Source organism: Equus asinus, chromosome 5, assembly GCF_041296235.1.
Source record: "Equus asinus isolate D_3611 breed Donkey chromosome 5, EquAss-T2T_v2, whole genome shotgun sequence".
Taxonomy (NCBI): domain Eukaryota; kingdom Metazoa; phylum Chordata; class Mammalia; order Perissodactyla; family Equidae; genus Equus; species Equus asinus.
The window spans coordinates 38,516,673-38,537,688 of record NC_091794.1 but is presented as its reverse complement, the minus strand read 5'-3'; the positions used below and the strand labels follow the sequence as shown (position 1 = coordinate 38,537,688).

General features: G+C 47.4%; 1 protein-coding gene and 1 long non-coding RNA gene across 12 annotated transcripts in view; one reads left to right on the top strand and one right to left on the bottom strand.

The window, feature by feature from the left end:
- Positions 1 to 2,385: 2,385 nt before the first annotated feature.
- MCF2L2 (MCF.2 cell line derived transforming sequence-like 2) overlaps positions 2,386 to 21,016 on the bottom strand; it is a 230,185-nt gene continuing 211,554 nt past the window's right edge. For 8 of the 11 annotated variants that reach the window (XM_070509354.1, XM_044771143.2, XM_070509350.1 and 5 more), the window contains 3 exons: positions 8,672 to 8,716; positions 5,284 to 5,372; positions 4,130 to 4,900 (listed from right to left, as the gene is read on the bottom strand). In XM_070509354.1, the coding sequence (XP_070365455.1) occupies positions 4,787 to 4,900; positions 5,284 to 5,372; positions 8,672 to 8,716 (248 nt within the window). In that variant the 3' untranslated portion in view covers positions 4,130 to 4,786. Of the gene's footprint in view, positions 4,901 to 5,283; positions 5,373 to 8,671; positions 8,717 to 21,016 lie in introns of all 11 variants that reach the window. The other 3 variants (XM_070509356.1, XM_070509351.1, XM_070509355.1) reach the window with 3 other exon arrangements.
- On the top strand, positions 5,165 to 20,072 carry LOC139045252 (uncharacterized). Its single transcript, XR_011503267.1, has 3 exons — positions 5,165 to 5,386; positions 11,485 to 11,653; positions 18,763 to 20,072. It is a non-coding gene; the product is annotated as an uncharacterized lncRNA (long non-coding RNA).

Here is a 21,016-nt window from a genome sequence, read left to right as displayed (position 1 = left end):
TGCCATGCTGACTCATGTGATTCCCATTTCCTGCAGCCTTCGTTCCTCTGTGTCGATCCTTGGGTTTGTTGCTGTTATAGTTACCCTAAGTACACCACACACCTCAAATTCCTCAGGTGTCACCTGTGCTTAGAGCATGGCCTGTTTGCCCAAATGTTTCTCTCAGTCTCTGCTCCACTCTCAGCTTTAGGTTTCCCTGCAGTATGCTGGAGAGTCTCTCCGTGCTCTGGTAGCTCTGCCAGCAGGCAGTATTCCTCTGTTACTTGTTAGTCAATGCTGCTAGTCAGCCTGGTGTTTGGGGGAGGGGAGGAGGCTGAGAGGTAAGGTGCTCTGTTCTGCCACATCTCCGTCCCGTAGGCACTATGTCCCTGGGTCTTTGGGGTGTGACCTTCAAAGCATTTCTGTCCCTCCCTCAGCAGTACTTCTGGGCCCAGCACATATTCCTGCTGCCCCGCAGGATCAGAGGTTTGGTTTTTATTCTGTTATCTTTCCCCAGCTGCAGATGGATTTACCAGCCCCCTAAGGGTGTAAATGTTTCTTGCCCTTCCTCCAGCAGTTGGCTCTGTTTTTGTTCTGTGGGAGAGATGGGGCAATAGCCTCTGAGCATACTTTCATACCTTTCCCAGAGCAATGGATATTCCCCATCCCTGGGTCTGTGCCAGGAAGGAGGCTTTCCCAGGACTCTTGCTAACCTTTTTTTTGTGAGTGCCCAGCGAGGTCATTGGAGAAAAGTCTGCAAGTGGATGCAAATTTCCCTTATGTCTCTGGTCCCCGGGATTTCTATTTTCTCTCGCAAACCACACTAGACTATTAACAATTTTAGCTGAATTCTCCCTCCCAGTGTATGGATGGCAGTGCCTGCCCCAGGCAGGCAAGTGCTGAGTCCCATTTCTCTTTCCTTCCATTTCAGGTTAGACAGTTGCCTTGTGAACTCAGCTCTCTCATGAATTCAAGAAAAGTTGTGAATTTGCATATTTTCCAGATTTTATCATCTTGCAGATGTGGGGATGGAACTCTTTCTAGTTTTCTACATCTCAAGCAGAAGATATTATTTTTAACAGCTTCATAGAGTTCCACTATATGTCAGCACAACACTTTATTAACCAGCTTTTTATTATTTAATATTATATTTGTTATCTGTTGTTGCTTAACAATGACCCCAAAACTTAGTAGCTTAAAACAACAAACATTTATTATCTCATGGTTCTCTAGTAATGAATTCAAGAGCAGCTTAGCTGGGTTCTTCTGGGTCCAGGCTTCTCATGAGGTTTCAGCCAAGACATCAGCTGGAGCAGAGGCCGTTTGAAGGGCTGGAGCATCTACTGCCAAAGTGGCTCATTCACAGGACTGTTGGCGAAAGGCTTCAGCTCCTGCCACACGGGTCTCTCCATAGGGCTGCTTCAGTATCCTCTCAACATGGTGGCTGGCTTTTTCCACAGTGAGTAATCCGAGAGAGAATGAGGAAGAAGCCAAAATGCTTTTCATAACCCAGTTTTGAAAGTCTATTATCATCACTTCCACCACATTCTATTTATTAGAGTCACGAGTACAGCCCACACTCAAAGGGAGGGTAATTTGACTCCACTCTTTGAAGGGAGGAGGATCAATTTGGGGGTAAATTTTAACACTATCACAGACATTCGGGTGTTCCCCATCTCCCACTACTTGTTTTCCCATTAAAACTAATGTTAAAATGGACACCTGTACACATATCTTTGTTCATTTGTATATCATTAAAATAAATCCCAAAAGTGGAATTGCTGGATCAAATCATATACATATTTTAAAATTTTGATAGCTGTTGCAAATTGTCTTATAAAAAGCTAGCACTAATTTACACTCTCACCAATAGTGTATGAGAATACTGGCTGTGGGGTCCAAATGAGGCCATGTCTGCCAAGCACCAGGGCCAGCCCTTAATGTTAGCGCCTTTCTGAACCCTGTGGCCCGGCGAGCTCTGTCAATGCATCCTCCCTGCCGTGCATGGCTCCTCCGTGCCTCTGGGCCTGTGCAAGACCAGGACGCCCTTCTCCTTCTTCTCCACCTGGACAAAATGCTTGCTCCAGGAGACCCAGCTCAGACATCCCCCCTTCCCTGACTGCATCACGAAGAGTCAGTGGCAGGGTTCTGAGCCCCCATACTACTTGTCACACCATGTTGTGATGATCTGTTTCCATGTCTGTCTCCCCCAACCGGACTGAGAGCTTCTCACTCACCTTTGTACCTCCCTGGTCTCTCCCGGTGCCAGCACCTTCCTTATGACGGGGTTGCTCAGGAAATGGGTGTTGAATGAAATGAGTGAATACATACACAAATAAATAAATGTTCTTACAGTCAAATGGAAGAATGTCGGTTGGAAAATAATTCAGGTAGAAGGAAATAAAATTTCTTATAGATTTGGGGAAAACTTTATTGTATTGTGCAAATAATAAATATTGTAGTCTACAAACTTGAAACTCACTCTATCAAGAAAGATACTTTGTTGTTAGGAGAGGAGGCATGAGAGGGTGGCCGCGCAACATAGCTGAACTTTCTGAAAAATTTCAAACACTCTGCTGGACAATGGTGCCAAGGAGCCCCTCCCTGACAGCCTGTCCCTTAGTCTCTGCCCTTTTTTGGTCATGCATTCAAAGGGCTTCTTTATGAACAAAGTGAGACACTTATTTCTGTTTTTCTTAAACTCTAAAGTGGTTTTCTCGAGTCTCATGGGAGCCACTCCTCTCGGTGTTTGTTGACCCACTCAATTCCAGAAACACATCAGGAGACCGAAGACTGAGCCAGATCCCATGTCCATTGAAAAGTGACCCTAACAATTCCCAAACTGACTAAACCCAAAACTAACTCTAAAACCAAGTAACTCCAGAGTTCAGAGTGCTGGTTATTGGCTGTGATTTCTCAGCTTCCAGCCCGCCCTTCTGTTCTCTGCGTCCTGGTGTGGGGCCACTTGCCTCCTTTGCCAGCTGCTCCCCGTCAGGCTTGGCCCATCGCGCAGACTGACCAGAGGTTGGAGGAGAGGAGAGGGACCCTGTGTGCCCAGGTTCCTGTCAGCATTCCCCTAGCAACTGCTCTTCACCCTGACAGCAACAGTTGGTTCCAGTAGCTGCAGTTTGCCATTCTCCCAACACTTCCATAATCAGCCTCATCACACCTCCTCAGACACCAGCACCAGCTGGCAGGGCCCCCCCTCAGAGTTCTGCATCCAGATCCCCAAGGCCTTCGAGCTCCTGGGGCTCCTGTCCCACCGGGCAGTGCCTCCTCCTCAGAGGGAGCGCCTGAGCCACGCAGGCCACCTCCAACCTCCTCCCTTTGTTCCCTCAGCCTTGGGCTGGCAGCTGCTTCTTGCAGTTAAAATCTCCATGACATCTTATTATCACTTTTGTTTTCCTTTTAAAGTCTCCAATAGCTGAATAACAATTCTTTATATTAAATTCTCTCTGTTAAAGTAACTGGTATGGTGTCTCTCTCTTGACTGAATCCTGACTGATAGACTAAGTAATTCTAATACTAAATACTAAATAATCCGGAAAATAAATAAATCTGCAAATGGAATAAGAAAAAATACAGAACAGAAAAAAAATTTTAAATGGCAAAGACACAATTGAAAAGAAAAAACTGAGAATAAGTAACTCTGAATATAACTCAACAACTATGAAAATTAAAAAATTCAGAAAATATGTTCAAAATGAAATAACTAAAAGTGAACTAGTTTAACGCCAAACCACAAAAAAAACCTTTAAAAACTAACTACATAAAAGTAACCCAAAACATAAAATAACTAAAATAAATAACTCAGCATAAGTAACTCTAAGTAACTAGGATAATATAACCTAAATATCTCATAAGTTAACTTGTAACCAACCTGCTCTGAAACGAAACAACCCTGGAACAAAGTAATAAAAGCATCACTTGAACATTCTCCTGGGGATGGGGGCGGGCGGGCGGGGGGTGGGGGGGGTGGGGGGGAGGGGGAGGCGGGGGAGGAAGAGCGCCGGGTAGGGGTGGGGACAGTCTTCGGCCCATGTGGGGTTTGAGTCGCTCAGGCTCCACCAAGGCTCGATAAGAGGTTCTCAACCCATTTCCCCTCAAACCCCACCCCAGGAAAAATTAGGCAACGTCTGAAGGCATTTTTGATTGTCACAATTTGGGCGAGTGGGCGGCGGAGTTATTGGCATCTAGTGGGTAGAGGTCAGGGATGCTGCTAAACATCCTACAATGCACAGGACAGCCCCCACAACAAAGAACGATCCGGCCGGGTCAAAAGTGCCAACGTTGACAAACCCTGGCCTCAGCCCTCCAGGAGGGGGCTCCACCGCCTGCGCAGGCGCGGGCACGCAGCCGAGGGTCTCCGCGGCCGGCGCCAGGATGGGTGGGCTCCGCGGGCGGGACGTGGGCGGCTCCTGAGGCTCCGGAAAGCTGCCCTGCGCCCCCTGCCCCTGCGGCGGGTCCGCGGGCTCCGAGGCCCGTCTGCTGCTTTCTGCTTAAGGGTGGGCCCGGCCTCGGCGCCCCAGCAGCCTGTCCCCGGAATGAGGATGGCCTGGGGCGGCGCGGCGGAGCCGGGGAGCCGCGGGTGTCGCGAACAAGTGTCAGTTCTCTGGGGAGGGGGGCCTCGGGCATCCTTCCCTCGCCCGCACTGCTTTTGCCCAGAAACTAGTCGTCTCCCCCAGGGGCGAGCAAGCGAGTGGACACCCCAAGCTCTCCTCAGTTTTGTTTGTTGCCCCGAAATTCCAAGAAGAAAGTCAGAGAAGCCATGGCTGACATTCGCTTACTGTCCTTTCCTCTTTCATACTCAGGTTTCCTCTTCATCGTCGTCTCTCTCTCCCTGGATGCTTTCTCCCGTTTCCAGAGCAGATTTGGAGGAACAGCCTTCATAACTGTCGTCCAACTGGAAAAGTCCCGAGAGCTGGAAGGGAGGGGACAGTGGTGCACCCTCAGAGTTAGCAGTGCGGGGGTGCCCCGGCCCGGGACACAGGGCTATTCCCACTGGCAGGGCAGGGCCCACCCCAGCTCTCCACCGGGTCACTGAGGATCCCAGCAGGAGCCCCCTAGTCATGACCAGAAACTGGTGCTTTGCTAAGGAAATGAGTGATGTGGGGCATGCTGGGTTGGGAGGGGCTGAGCCACTCTGCAGAGCCAGTGACCTCAGCCTCCCGGATTAGGCCAAATCCTTACGGATGAGAATCAGGAACAGGAGGGAGGGGGAAGCGGGAGCGGAAGAGAAGGCAGGAGAAGCTGATGACTAGGAGCGAGGGAGAGTATGAAAGAGGGAAGAAGGAAATAAATTACACTCAGAGCACTGCTCTCCTTTTCCATATCTTCTGCACCTTCGCAATCGTCAAAAGTTTCCACGGAGACAAACTCCCTGCCGGAGCAGCCTTGGGGAAAGAAGGCAAGAATTTGGGCCCGCTGTGGGGGCTAGGGGGTGGGGGGGGAGCCCTGCTGCCCATGGCAGGATGTAGCAGGCAGTGTCTGTCGGAGGAAGCCATTCTCCCATCTCTAACCCTGCCCCCCAGGACCTGGGCTGCTTCACCTGGGGGTGGGGGTGGGGGGTTGATCTCCAGGTTCCCTTTCGCAGCTCAAGATCCTCTAACTCTGACTGAGAAGACGTGTCTGCAGGGTGTTCATGGCCCTACCTTCTTGTCCTCCAAGAAAACGCTCATTGTCTTTTGTGCTTGACCACCGTCCTGCCTTCCCTCCTTCCTTCTTCCTTCCCACCCTCCTCTCTCCCCGCCTCAGTTCCTCTGCCCTGATTACTGCCCATCTCCCATCTCGTTGGCAGCCCCTGCAGTGCGTCATGCTCTCCCCGTGGGAAAACCAGAGGGAGGAGCACATGCTGCCTCTCTCCAGAGAATTGATTCATTAACCAATCAGTCGGCTGCTCTGGGCCTGCCGGGATGTCAGCCGTTTGTCAAAGTCTAGTCTCACACAACCCTGTAAGGGCCTCAGCCCCATTTTACAGCCGAGAAACTGAGATGAGAGGGGATGCTCACTAGGCCCAGTTCCCTGGCCTGTAAGCACTGCTGCGGGATCCTGTAGCATTCCTGCTCTTTACCCCACACGCTAAGTCAGACGGTGTCTCTGCTGCGCCCTGCTCCCCAGTCAGCGCAGGGAGGCGGCAGGCGAGGCTGCCCCAGCTGCAGGTCAGGGAGTGATCCATCCTGCAGGAACCTGAGCCGGTGGAGAGAGCTTCTCCTGGGGAAGAATTCAGGGGAGGGTGGGGGGAGGCCCTGAAGGTGGGAAGGGGTGGGGAGGGAGGGCATTCTGGGCAGGGAAATGGCCGAGGAGAGGGAGCAGGAGGAGCCTGCTGTTGGGCACAGTTGTCTCAGAAGCAGGCGGTGAGCAAGTGGCAACCCACAGGTGCTGCCCACAGGCCCCTAGGCTGCTTCTGGGGCCCGGGACCTCCCCAGAGCAGGTCTGTTTGAGCAACACGGGACGGGGGGGGGGGGGGGGGGGGTGATACCTGCCCTGATATCAGTTTCCCTACATTAAACCCAGCATATGTAGGGTTAAAACCAAAACACTCATTCCCTGCTTACTCCCTGGCTTCCTGGCTTCAGAATCCACTATCCTCCATGGAGACAGACACCACCAAGCATAAGCATCTGGATTCTACAGGCTGGTGGGAAAGCTGCTGACCAGCAAGGTCAAGGGCTCCCTCCTCTCTGCAAGTAGTCTCACGGCCAAAGACAGGCTGGTGGGAAAGCTCCAACCAGCAAGGCCATATGGCTCCCCCTCCCCTACCTAAAACCCCAGATAAAAATCCTTCCTTTTAGCTTTTCAAGGAGTTTGGGATTTCAGTGTTAGCTGCCCCTCTCCTTGCTCAGCACTGTGCAATAATAAAATTCCTACTTTCTTCCACTACCCCCAGTGTCAGAGATTGGCTTGCTGCGCAATGGGTGAGCGAACTCATTTCAGGTTCAATATCAGGGGCAGCCAGGCAGCCCCCTCCTTGAGGCCTCCAGAAACCCCACATGAGCCTGAGGGTTTCTGGGCAGAGGGACACAGTCCTCTCAGACTGAAGCAAAGCCTGTTCAATTCAGCTCCCAGGACGTGGTAGGGGTGAGGCGGGGAGGGCGGGGGAGAAATGGCTCAGGGAGGTGCCTCCCACCGCCCTCCTCCAGATGTGACTTGGGGCATCCACAGTCACCCCCAGAGATGCCTCTTTCGGACTGTAATCCCACCTGGGCCCCTTAATCCAGGGGCGGACAGTGAGGATGGAGGGGTGGCAGTCCTGCCAAAAGGCTGTGAGGGAGGGAGGGAGAAGCACGCCCTTGACCACCCAGCACGTGAACAGAAGGGCCATGTCCCCGGGGTCCGCGGCCTCAGCGCCCCAGGCAATGCCGGGTGCCAAGGACCTGAGAGCCACTGCAGGAGGCCGAGGGTAGGCCTGGCCCTGAGGCCTCCATCAGCCATAGGACACCCCCAGCCTGGGGTGGGCAGGGCTGGGAGGCAATGCTGGAACGGAGAGACCTGACAGCAAGGCCCAGCCACTCCATGGGGTAGGTGGCACCTGGGTAAATTGATGACCTGGTGCTGCTGCTGCTCCCCTCTCTCCTGTGGGCCCTGCAGGAGCAGGAGGGGACTTCAGCCCCACACAGGGCTGGCACAGAGGGGCTGTCACATGCTTGGCAGGTTGAACGCATTATTTCAGGGTCATCTGGGTTGTTTCCTGACTCCAGGTAAGGATTTGCCTGAGCTGGAAAGAGGAGTGATGCTCCCAGTACTGTCAAGACCGTCAGCATAGGTGGCCTCCTGGGCCCTGGTACCACAGGCTAGGGTGGGGGCTGCCTGGGGCCCCAGAGACCCCCAGGTTAGTCTAGAGCAAGCGGTTTCCATACTCTTCACAATGCAGCCACAGGGAGGCGCACATTTTACATTCTAACACAGTGGACACATAAATACATTATAAAATTAAAACAAAAGTTTATGGAACAATACTACCTTACAATGTGTGATGTTCTCATCTATTGTGTTCCATTATTTTGTTCTGTCCTGTTCTATTCTATTCTATTCTATTCCATTCTATTCTATTCTGTTCTATTGTGTTCTATTCTGGCAGACAGAGGAGGAGTGGGGCTGTGGGAGGTGGTGTCACCCACAATCTGCTCATAAGACCCTTCGAGGGAGACAAACTGCATCTGCCCTGGGTGTGCCGTTTTCTGTACTTTTGTTATTTCCATATTTAATTCCTTCTTACATTCACTGGCCATGGGCTCTGTGGTACTAAGAGTCTCAGGTACTAAGTCTTAGGTACTACAGAGGTGGCAGCACTGAGGGTTCCCCAGAATCTCGGGCCCAGGGTCTGGGGGGTCACCAGCACATGAGTGAATAAATGAGAGGCCCATTGCCTGGTGGTAGGAGCAGGGGCTTTGGAGTGGGTCAGACCTGAGTGCAATTCTGACCTTGCTCCTCATTCACTAGCTGTGTGATCTTGGGTAAGCCACTTAACCTCTCTGAGCATCAGTTTCCTTATCTTTAAAATGGGGATCATAAGATCTATTTTGCAGTGTTGGTGTAAGGATTAGCAAAAATGTTTATAAAGTAAAATGTCTGGTACATCCTAAGAATTTAACAAGTAACACCTATAATGATTACAGTTAATAGTAATTACGATAATACTACAGAGAAGTTCTCAGAACAGCTCAGGCGCTCCACGTGTACTATTCTTACTCACATTTGGGGGAGATCTGTCTGCCATTGTCTTCATCCTCATAAACATCTGGGGGAGAAAACACGTTAAAAAGGTAATAAGCTACTTTAAAAGGAAACACAGAGCAAACAGACAGACACACACACACACACCCAGGAAAACCAAACCAAACACATAGGCACTTGAGAAGTAATCAATTTGATTACAGCAAAGTTTTAAGTGATCATTGCATTCTTGGAAAATGAGCAGAATTGGTACCAGCCAGTGTCCAGCCGTGTTGGGAAGACCCGGCCTGAGTCTCGGGGGCACTCCCAGTCCATGTGCCAGAAGCAGCATATGCAGTGGTGAAGGACGAGAAGGATGGGAAAGGTGGGCTGTGAAAATTCGTGCTGATAAGGACTGGGGCGTATTCTCTTTTCCCTCAGTGGATGATCTTTACAACACACATCACATCAATCCTAAATGGTTTAGGGAATTTAGTTTTAGCCCTCAGTATTTAGAATTATAAGTTTTTATTTTGCCTTAAAAAAAACTGAATGAAATTTGTTAACCAGTGAACCCATTAGTGAGTTTAAGTTATCCTCATCAGAATAGTATATGTTTTTGGTAAATTAATGGACTTTGAAGACAAAATCATGGCTTTTCCCTTGCTGTCCACTAGATGGCACAAAGGGACCACTGGAGATCCCACTAGTTCAGAAGCTGCTCTTACCCCATAGATTTCACATGGGCAAAACTACTTTTATTTTCTTTCAAACTAGATTTTTCTCCGTTCCTTATAATTATGCAAAACTTTTTAAGGACCGTCTCTATCACAGGAACTAAAGTTCATCATTTTCACTGGGGGGTTGGGGTGGAGAGCCGCCGTATAGTAATGCCTGAGCCCCTGGCTTTCCTTCCCTTCCCGCAGAGAAGCGAACGTGGGGGACCAGTTGCTAATGATAATATGCGAACAGCGATCTAGGCACAGCCTAAGAGCTTCATCTCGTTTAATTCTCACAGCAAGACTATATGGTATTACCTCCATTTTGTGAAATAAATGATGAAAGAACTTAAGCACAGAGGCGAATTCATGTAAAGGGTGAGAGCTGAATTTGAGCTGGGGTCTGTAAGCCCTTAGTGCTGAGCCCTTAAATGTGCTGTGCTGCTAACCAGGTTCTTTATGTGCCTTCTAAGAGTTAACCCAAGGGGTCACTTTCCGCCTAATGCATCCCAGTTATTTCACCAGAGCTCATGACAGGAGAGATCTCTAGGATGTTTCCATGGGTACTGGGCTTAATTAGGATCTTTTGCTTGGTGGCCCAGAGTGTAAACCGAGACGTCTAGTCTGGTCTATACCTGAAGTGTCCATTACTTTTGCAAAGGTCTGTCTTTGGCCAAGAGGAAGCAAATCACTCCTAAGCATTCAATTATTTGCTTTCAGATTCCACGTATTCTCGCAACACCCCTCCCACCCACACCCCTTTTTTTTAAGTGCATTTTACGTGTCCAAGTCCCTGTCAGCTTCTAGGGCAGTCTAAGCTTGCTGTCTTATGCTTTCAGAGCTGCTAGGAGCTGAGGTCAAAGAAGCTTCACAACTGGGAAACCACTTCCTAGCTCGGCAACCAGCTGCACACAGATGCTCTGGTGGCAACAGGCCCACGGGTAGTTAGGTGGAGGACAAGTTGATGTGTCTAGTTGGGTTCAGTCAAAGCCTTGCCCATTGCATCAGAGACTTCATGGGAATTTTTCAGTAAGACTAAAATATAAAGCCCCCTAGACTGTTTGTGTAGTATGGCTCCAATTTAAAGAAAAAAAAATCATGCATTTCTATAGACAAAAAGTCTGGCCTAAAATATTTACAGTGGTTATGTCTGGTTATGTCTAATTTGCAGTTTTATGTGTACTTTTCTGTATTTTCTAAATTTTTGACAATCTACCTATGTATTCTTTTTTTATAATCAGAAAAGGAAACTTAAAATAGTGAAAACCAATTGGTCAGATATCTAAAATAACCCATAGGGGCTGGCCCGTGACCAAGTGGTTAAGTTTACGTGCCCCGCTTTGGTGGCTGGGGTTTGCTGGTTCGGATCCTGGGTGAGGACCTATGCACTGCTCATCAAGCCATGCTGTGGTGGCATCCCACATAGAAGAACTAGAATGACCTACAACTGAGATATACAACTATGTGCTGGGGCTTTGGGGAGAAAAAGAAAAGAGGAACATGGACAACAGATGTTAGCTCAGGGCCAATCTTCCTCAATAAATAAATAAATAAATAAATTAATTAAAGTAAATAACCCACAATCTCACCAGAGAAGACTGCTAGAACTTATTTTCTTCATTCTGACAGTGTATGAAATAATTTTGAATAACAATAAAGTAATAATAAAAATAAGGAAAGTAACTAAATTATCTAGGCCAGAGAGGAAATCCTGCAAAAATCAGCAAATACACAACCCTTATGTACTACATTAGAGGGTTCATTGGTATTAAAGCAGCACCCCCATCCCCAAGAGGCTGAGGGACCAGACAAGGGCCCCACAGTTGGGCCTGCATGGAGGCCTGTGGCTCTCAGAGGTTAGCAGACAGGCTCTCCTTCTGTTACCTTTGTGGCAGAATGGTTTTCATGTTTTATGTATCTTTCAATAGCCAGAGCTTTGCAAGTCAGGGACAAAACTGAATTCAGAGTTCAGAATTCTCAGCACAATCCAAGCTAGTAAAATACTATGAGCGTAACTCCTTTCTGTTAACCAATAGCATGAGAAATAGCATACTCATCTGTTCTGTGGCTGTCCCATCACGAAACTGCTTGGGTTCTCAGGCGAATTCTCACCTTACCACTTTCCCCCGCCCAGGCCCTATTGCTACCGGCATGAGGAATCCTATCACTCCTTGTCCTCGTGCCAGCAGACCAGCAGGCAAAGAAGGCAGTTGCCACACTGGAGGAAGTAACCGATCCTTATCAACAGGAGGAGGTGGAGCTGCTACCTGATAGAGGCAGAGAGGAGGGTGTCTGGCGCTCAGGTGAGCCACTGGCACATCTTCCAATATTCCCATGCCCAGTTACAACTGTAAATGGAAAGTAAAAGAACAATAGCCTGACGAGAGTCTGGGACACCCACTATGCATGCCACCAGCAGAAGTGCCAGAGGAGGGGGAGAAGGATCTAGAACGAGTGGGAGGGAGATGATGACTTAAAGGTACAACCTAAGAAGCAAGTGCAGCAGCACGTAGCAGACATAGATTTACGTCCAGTAGGACTCTTACTATGTCCGCTGGCGGAAATACCCGCCTTGGGAACCATGACCTCTAGACCCACTCAGGCCAAAGTTGCAGGGATGGAGAAGACAAATTCCCCCTCTGGGTGCCTAGGAGTGTAATAATGAATACGGTCACAACTCATTTGACCTCTGTTGACTCCCAGATTCATATATTCTGCCTCCTGGGAGCACGGTGCCATAAAATGGCTGTTGGTTTAGAGCGTATACTGCATTCTGAAGGTTAGCACCCCATTCCTGCAGTGTCATATCCAAATTGCTTCAAGAGGCTGTTCCATGGCTCTATGAGGCTGGCAACCTCTGAATGGGGCAGTGTGGGGTAGGACCAGTGGGTAGGTCCTGTGGTCATATGCCCACAGCTGTTCCTTTTGCATAGAGCGAGTCCCTCCACTAAAGCAATGTTCTACGGTTGATCAGACACCACGTGAGTCCTCACATAGTGATGCTGACTGAGGCACTGTGGTCATGAAAGACACATGTGTCAACCCCGCTCAGGATGGGTCACTGTACTTTCCAGCCTGGAGGGGTCTGATGAAATCAACTGTTCTCCCCAAGGAATAGTACCAAACTAGGGGCTCAGCATCTACCCCTGTGCTGGAAGGTTGGACAGTCAATGGTGGCAGTAGCTAGATCAGTCTTGATGACAGGGAGCCCACACTGCTGGGCCCATGCACAGCCTCCCATTCTGCTGCCAAGGCTTCTCCATTTATGCAGGCACTGGAGAGCCAAGGAAGAAGCTGGCTGACACCTGCTGGTCAAGTCATCCAGTCACCTTAGTTGTTTGGTACCTTCTCTGTAACGGATGTTCTCTGGTGGGTGCTGAAGCACCACACAAAGATCCTCACATTTTGAGCTCATGTCCAGAGGTGTATGTGCCTCTTCCCCAGTTAGATCAGTTATAAATTGATGGTAGTTATTGTTCTGGAAGGGGTCAGGAAGGGAGGTGGGGACGGATCCTGAGAAGGGCAAGCATTGTCTTGTATGTCTCATCTGAGGCTTCTGCATAATCTTAGGGGGAGGAGAAGGGTCGATGTCACAACAAGGGGGAGTGGGTCACTTCTGCCATTCTAGGGGAATCAAGGGCATGCACCTAGATATCCTCATTTCAAGTTTGAGAGTCCCACATCCTCGCTATCGGGGTCTAACTTGCCTGCTCATCTACTGGCTCCAGGAGCCCCAAGTGATCAGGCAGCAGACTTGCCTAAGCTGAGAATTCATCCTTCTCTCAAGCACTGCCCCCCTGCTGTGGGAGATAAGGGGGTGAACATCGGCAAGGAGGTCCTCTGATTTTCTCATTGTGCTTTAAATTGGTGATTAATCTGAGCCTGTCACTTTCTTCACTCTCCTCAATGCATTGGTAGTGCTTAGCAATAGACTCCCAATTCCATGGTCCTGATAGCTGATATTTCCCCCAAAACTTCTCAAATGAAAGGGACATTACACCAGCTGGTGCATCCGTTCTGCCAATATCTGACCCTGGGTCACCACAGGTGAAGGTCTTAGCAACTGAACTGCTACAGCAGGCCGGGGACCAGGACTCTCAACACCACCTACCACAGTGAGGGGATCCTCACTGCCATGAGGCCAGCAAGTGACCCAGCACCACAATCCCATCCTTTCTAGGACCTCTCCTGGTACTAACGGTCTTGGTCTGCTCTCCCAGGAGCAGACTGTGCAAGTGAGTCATGGAGACAGGGCTTTCAGATGAAGCCTATAAGGCACTGAGGGCAGAAGACAGGGCAGAAAAGAACCAAGCAAAGACGTGGCTTCAGCTGAAGTCTAGCACCAGCCTGATCCCCTGAGAAACCCTAGAGCATGGATGGCACCACTAGTGTCCCGTCTTGAGGCAGAGGGGCAGGCTTTTGTACCATTGGCTGCTGTAAGTTGCCCTTGAGGAAGGCTATGACCTCTCGGGCATTTCCTGGCTGGGCAGCTCTGGTCAGCTGTGGGCAATTCTGACAAGGGAACAACTGTGAGATGTTAGCAGCTAAACTCACAGCAGCTGGGCCGTGGGTGCAAATACCTGATTAGAAGGATCTGGGCGAGGTGTCAATAGCCTCTGCTATACTACTGTGTGTGTGGTGGTATTTTAATTTAAAAAAATTGAAAGATTTTTTTAGGTTTCTAGGTTTACAGAAAAATTGAACGGAAAGTACAGAGTTCCCATGTAATCCCTCTCCATTCTCTCCCCACACAATTTTTCCTATTATTAACATCTTGCATTAGTGTGGCACATTTGTGACAACTGTAAACCAATATTGATACATTATTAACTAAAGCCCATAGCTTACATTAGGGTTCTCTTTTTGCATTGCACAGTTCTACAGGTTTTGACACACATATAATGTCATGTATCCAGCATTATAATAATATACAGAATAGTTTCACTGGCCTAAAAATCTCCTGGCTTCCACCTATTCATCCTCTGCCCACCCCTCAACCCCGAACCCCTGCTAACTACTGATATTTTTACTCTCTATAGTTTTGACTTTTCCAGAATGTCATATAGTTGGAATCATACAGGATGCAGCCTTTTCAGACTGGCTTCTTTCACTTAGCAATATGCATCTAAGTTTCCTCCGTGTCTTTTTGTGGCTTGATAGCTCATTTCTTTTTATTGCTGAAAAAATATCCCGTTGTATGGATGTATCAGAGTTTGCAACTCATTTGGGTAAATACCAAGGAGTGTGATTGCTGGACCATAGGGTAAGACTATCTTTAACTTTGTAAGAAACTGCCAAACTGTACCATTTTGCATTCCCACCAGCAATGAATGAGAGCTCCTGTTGCTCCATATCCTCACCAGCATTTGGTGGTGTCAACGTATTCTACTACTTTTCACAATGTAACTCTGTGTTTTTTGAGGTGTCAACCAGTCTTTTGAAGAGCTGACTGGTTTTTGTGAATCTAATTAGTGAAAACGTCACCAAAGCTCACATTCACCTAACAGTCCTTCCCGTATTATCTTTCTGTCTCTGGAAACCAGCCCGCTTTCCGAGGATCAAAGGTGTGTGCATGCATGTGCGTGCATGCTCATCTCACACTTTGGTGTCTGATGACCTTGAATTAGCAGGATAGAGGCAGAAGGAAAAAAAGAAAGGCATCTGGACAATCTACATCCTTATGTTCTGGGTGAAGGAGGAGTTATAACTCCATCAATTGGCTCATAGCTGCAAATTTGTAGATTGTGCCAATGTTGACCCTTCTGTCCACAAGCAAAGGGTCTTTTAAAGGTCTCTTTAAGGAGTTCTTGGCACATCGAAAAAGAAGTCAAATGCCTCAAGAACAAAACATACTTTACAACTAGATAAGTCTGATAGGCTCAATTTTCTAATAGTTCTTGATAATCTGAAGAGTCACCTGTCAAATAAATAACCTATCAGGGAATTCTCAACACACATTTTACTCATCTGTAGGATCCCCCTGAAAGAGGGGTCCACTATCAGAGTTCTTCCTTCATTTGGGGCTTTTCAAAATAGAAAAGGAAGTGAATGTGACTTGATCAGAGACAGGATTAGGGGATAAAGCCAATATTTAGGAGATGAAAATCTGATTTATCTTTTCTTAAAAAGGTTTTTCAAAAGCCAATACATAGTCTCCACAGAAAACAAAACCCAAAAGTTTCATACCTCCAAGAGATTCTGCTCCACCCCACAGACAGACAGGCCTTATCATGCAAAGAAAATTTAGGGACTATATAAACTCACACCAGCCAAGATTTCCCTCAAGCCTCACTTTTTCTGGTCTGTACTAAGAAGAAAATAGGTCATTTTTAATTTTCCAAATACAAAATTTTATAACACATATACACCCTAACTGAGAATCACTGCCCTATTAACGGCATTGCTATTAACATTTGTTGACCAAGACGGAACATCCAATCTCTTAATTACATGACCATCTTCCTGCTAATTTGCCATTTCATGCTTATAAGCATCCAAGGGGCTAGAAGTCTGAAGAAGGAATCCACATTAGTTAGCTTTGCCCTGGAACAGGACGGGTCTGTGTGCGTTTCCTCAATGACTTTTTATGCTCTGTAGGTGCTCAGTAAAAGTATTTTGAAATAAAATTGCTTCTGGAGGCCTTTTCTAAATAAATTATATGCCTGAACACTTCATGTCCCACTAAATTAATCACATAATAGTCCGAAACCAAAATCTCAAATATTAAATTCCCAAGATTTTGATTATGGGCAGTGGAAAAAGCATAAAGTAGAAGATGTTTTGGAAATTATTATCTTTAATTAAAATAGGCAAGGGGAAAAAAAAGATGATAAAAACAGCACATTCAAAACCCCATAAACACATAATCTATGATATAATTAAAATAGAAAATAGAAAAATGCTTCCACACTAGTTTTTCTTTTTGATCTCATACCCAATTCTGCCTACCAGAAAACTGACACACAGAGAAGTTAGAGCTGAAGTCTTGGGAGGAAATACCTGGATCAAGGGTTCCTAAGCCTTCCCAAGGAAACCTTGGAAAGGAGGTGAAATCTATAAATCCTGGATAGAGCAAGAAATAAGTGCCATCATCTATTTCCCAAGCAGAGACATTCTGGCAATGCTCTGAACCATTTTCTTAAGAGGACAGCTTTCCCAAAAAGGGAGTCACTTCACAAGGCGAAACATTTGCTTTTCATTTTAATTCTGGCCTAATTAGATCTACACAAATGAATAGTAGGAAATAGATTTTATACCTTTCTTCTCACTCACATAGTTAAGGAAGGGCTGAGACTCAGGCAATGCCTTCCTCAGCTTCTAAGCAGCTGGTATCACTCATTGCCTCCATGCTCCGCTCTCTCATTGGATCCTACCTTTAATCCCATGTGTGCTGGGCACTGGGTCTTCCTTTCTACTGGTAGCTCTTTCCATATTTTCAATCCAGGGCACAAATTCCACTTCATTGCCTTTGCTTTAGAGAGATGTACATGAACACTGAACCATCAGAAAGAATGGCGCATGCGTTCCTCCCTACAGCAGTTGGAGTGGTGCTGGCTCACCCCAGGTCCTCCTGGTCTAAAGTCTCAAGGACCTGCTTCATCCTGCTCCTTCACTTTAGTCGTGGACCCGCCCCGGCTCTGTGCACTGCATTCAATAAGGGGATGTTCAAGGGACACCACCTCCTGGATCACACAGTTAACATCTGTGTAATCACAGATGGAAAACACATCTGCTGTTAACTGGCTGCAGGTCTTAAAGTGGGAGAGGTGAGAAGGAGGAATCCCTTTTTAACCCCTTAAAAGCTATTTCCTTCACTCACTATAGCTCCCTCCTTCCCTCTCCCCTGTCCTGAAATGCCAACTATTACAGTAACTCTTTTGAGTTAGATTAGCTCAACAAATAAACTCCTGCTAGGCACTGGAGGTCTGAGATGAGTAAGATGTGTCCTGAGCTAAACCTCATCACCCTCTGACTCCGCTTGCAGAGTAGTTTGCTAGCCTAATGTAATTATTCAATGAGTTCTTTTATTTGTTTATTCACTCAACATTTACTGAACACTTTTCCCAGCACCACACTCTTGTATAATATGAAGCCCGAGGGAAGCTAAAACTAATAAGACAACCTCCATGCCCTAGAGGAATTCCTGGTCTAGTGGGAGGAAAACTTAAACACATCATAAAATTATAGTACAGCACGTTAAATGCTGTAATAGAGTCCGCCATGGGAGCGTGGGTGCAGAGAAGAGGAAGAGGGACTCAGCTGTCTGCCACAGACCTCACCCCTTCCTGCCTCTATCATCTCTTGTTTTAAGGCTCGGGGTGCCTCCACGAGGACCAGGCCAAATAAGCCTTGGAAAACTAAGTAGGCTCCTGTACCTGAACCAGATTGCAGTCTACAGATTCATTCAACAAGCATTTATCAGGTGCCTCCTGAGTGCCTTGGACAGGGAGAGGAATTACAGGACAGAAAGTTTCTAAGTAGGCAGGAATAGAGGTGGTAAGGAGCACCAGTGAGAACTTAACCATGAAAGAAGTGTGAGTGCATCTTCCTTCCAGACAAGGAGGGATGAAGAGAGGAAGAATGACAGTCAAGAGAGCTCTGAGTGGAGTGAGGGAAGCTTAACGTGTTAATATCAGCGGGTACGTTTGCCCACTCCACAAAGTAGGAGGCAGGCAGCCTGGTGGAAATATGATTAGAACCGGAGGTTCTTATATGAAAGCTCAAGAAAACAGCCAGAAGCAATGGCAATTAGGGAGATTTCAAAATGGTGGGTATTACCTCAACTGGCCACACAGCAAGCAAGCATTTAGGAAAAAGACTCTAGGCCGGCAGTGGGATCAGGGAGCTTATAGATATATTGCTTTAATTGGAAATCCCTTGTAATAAGCTAAGTGGTAAAAAAAAAAAAAAAAAAGACAATACAGGCAAACATGTAGAATTAATATGCACTATCTGTAATATTTGACACCCAAATCAGTACACACCTAGTACTTGCTTCAAACTGTAGATTCTCTGTCTGAAATTAAAAGAAGCATCAACGCTGTCAAATGTAAGCCAGTTTGAACTGATTTTACATATTGATTTTATACACACATGGAGAGAAAACTATAAAAATATATGGAAGTCTGTAGATCTTAGTCTTATTTTGCTAGTAATTCAGAAACCATTTCTGTGGTCCTGGCTCGCCGGGCCCTGGCGTCCTCTCCCCCTCTCCACCCATCCTGTTGCGTTCCCTGAGTTCTTGATTCTGGTCCATCCAAGTTTCCAGTTAGCTCCGGTAATACTGAATTAAGGAATAAACACTGTGCCCATTAAGTGCTCATTGTTTCCACCTGAACCCAAATTCTACGACTTGGTGAGGGAAAGACCAGTTGTTTCAGGGATAGTGATAAGAATCACATTCTTTGTTCAGGTGTTGACCCAGCTATGAGAATGACACCGGATGCCGACCTCCAGCAGCTCCCACCGCCTACACCAGCATACAGGCCACACTGCTCAGCCCAGCATTTGAGGCCCACCTCCCTCTCATCTCATTTCCTTCCACTCCACCCATGAACCTCTCAAGCTAGGCTCCCAATAATCACTGAACGTGCTCCCTTAGAGGCAGCTCAGTTGTTTTCAGGGGTTCCTGGGTCCTCCTTTTATTACCCACGTGACTGGCATGAGTTGCTCAGTCTCGGGGATGGGCCTGCAGCCTTGATTTCTGGTCTCATGCTCTGCCCTCTGCCAGGCCTGGGCTTTGCCTTGATCCCACCCCCCGCACTGCGCTGCCCCTACAAAGCTGCCTGCTGCCTGCTGCCAGCGCCCTTCCCCGGGGGCCTGATCTTTCCCCCAGTCTCCCTAGGCCTCCTGGTCACAGGGGTCAGGCCTCAAATGAGGAGGCTGTCCCAAACCACAGTGCCTGCTTCCCTCCTTGTCTTGTGCTGCTGTGTCCCATCCCTCGGGTTACGCTCTACTCTTCCCTGTCCAAGCCCTCTGAGTCTGTTACTCTCTCTGGGCACAAGGTCCCTTCCGCCCAGCTGTCTCCAGAGGCCCTGTCTCCACATCCCTCAGTGGCTGCCAGAGTACTTCCTGTCACCTTTGAGACCCGTGTTCTGGAGTCCCTCTGTGCCTTGCCCAGAGTTATTGTGCTCAGCAACCCCAGGTTAAAGGTGGTGAAGAAATGAACTGAGGTGGTAATGTCGTATGTGCCAGAGCTTTGTAAAGTGCTAGACAGACGTAAAGTCCTGATATTCCTGATCTCGGAATCTTTGAGACCTCCCTCCCCTGGGAGCTGATGCCCCTGAGTCTGCATTTGCTCCCTGGAGTCTCATCCTATCTCAGGAACCAGCCCAAGCCCCCGACTCCTGCTCCCTTGCACAGTGCCCGGAGGCCCCTCCGAATTCCTAGAGCCCTCGCTGTTGTCATCAGTCCCGGGGACATTTCATCAGAGTCCGCTTGGTGATTCAGGCTCAGGTGACCCAGTTCTGCTTCCAAAAAGTTGTGTGAAATTGACCCTCCATCTGCCTGTCTGACAACAGAAGGCACTGGAACGACCCTCTGGGCCTGTCTTTCAGTTCAGTAAGGTTTTTCTTTTTATCTAAACTACATGCTAGGTCTGGTTCTGCTTCTTATGTAGATTTTACCTTCCTGTCACAACCTAGGGAGCACAGTGCTAGGACTTGAAGAGGACTTGAGAAATGTGTTTCTGAATTGTTAACTAAATAAATATCATATCCTCATAACAAACGTGTGTATTTTTCCTGTGGGGCAGGGCAGGGAAGGGTGAGTCAGTTAAAGTCGTAGATTAAACTCAACGTTGTTAAGACATCAGTTCTTATTTTTTTTTTTAAAGATTGGTACCTGCACTAACATCTGTTGCCAATCTTCTTTTTTTTTCTTCTTCTCCCCAAAACCCATCAGTACATAGCTGTATATTCTAGTTGTTAAGTCCTTCTGGCTCTGCTGTGTGGGACGCCACCTCAGCATGGCTTGATGAGTGATGCGAGGTCCGCGCCCAGGATCCGAACTGGTAAAACCTTGGGACCCCAAAGCGGAGCACATGAACTTAGCCACTTGGCCATGGGGCTGGCCCAAGACATCAGTTCTTAACAAATAGAGCTATAGATTTTACACAATCCCAATCAAAATCTCAGCAAGCTTTTTTGGTAGAAATTGACAAGCTACATCTAAGATATATAAAGGATATAGACTAGCCAAAACAACTTTAAAAAGGAAGAAGAAAATCGGAGGACTCAAATGATCTTATTTTAAGTCTTATTATCAGCCACAGTAAGTCAAGATAGTAAGGTACTGATGTCAAGATAGACAAATAGATCAAGAGAACAGAATAGAACATCCAGAAATAGGTGCACTTATGTGAATAGTCAATTGGGGAAATGATAATGGAATAACTGGACATCAATAAGCAAAAAAATGAACTTTGATCCACACTTCACACCATATAGCAAAAAAGAAAAGAAAACCCCAAAACGGATCAGAGACCTAAAAAGGTAAAACTTAAACTATAAAACTTCCAGGAGAGAACATAGGAGAAAATCTTTGTGTCCTTTAGACAAAGATTTCCTAGGCACAACACCAAAAGTATGATCCATAAATTTTTTAAAATCGAATTTCATCACAATTAAAATCCTCTGAGGAGGGGTGGCCCCGTGGCCAAGTGGTTA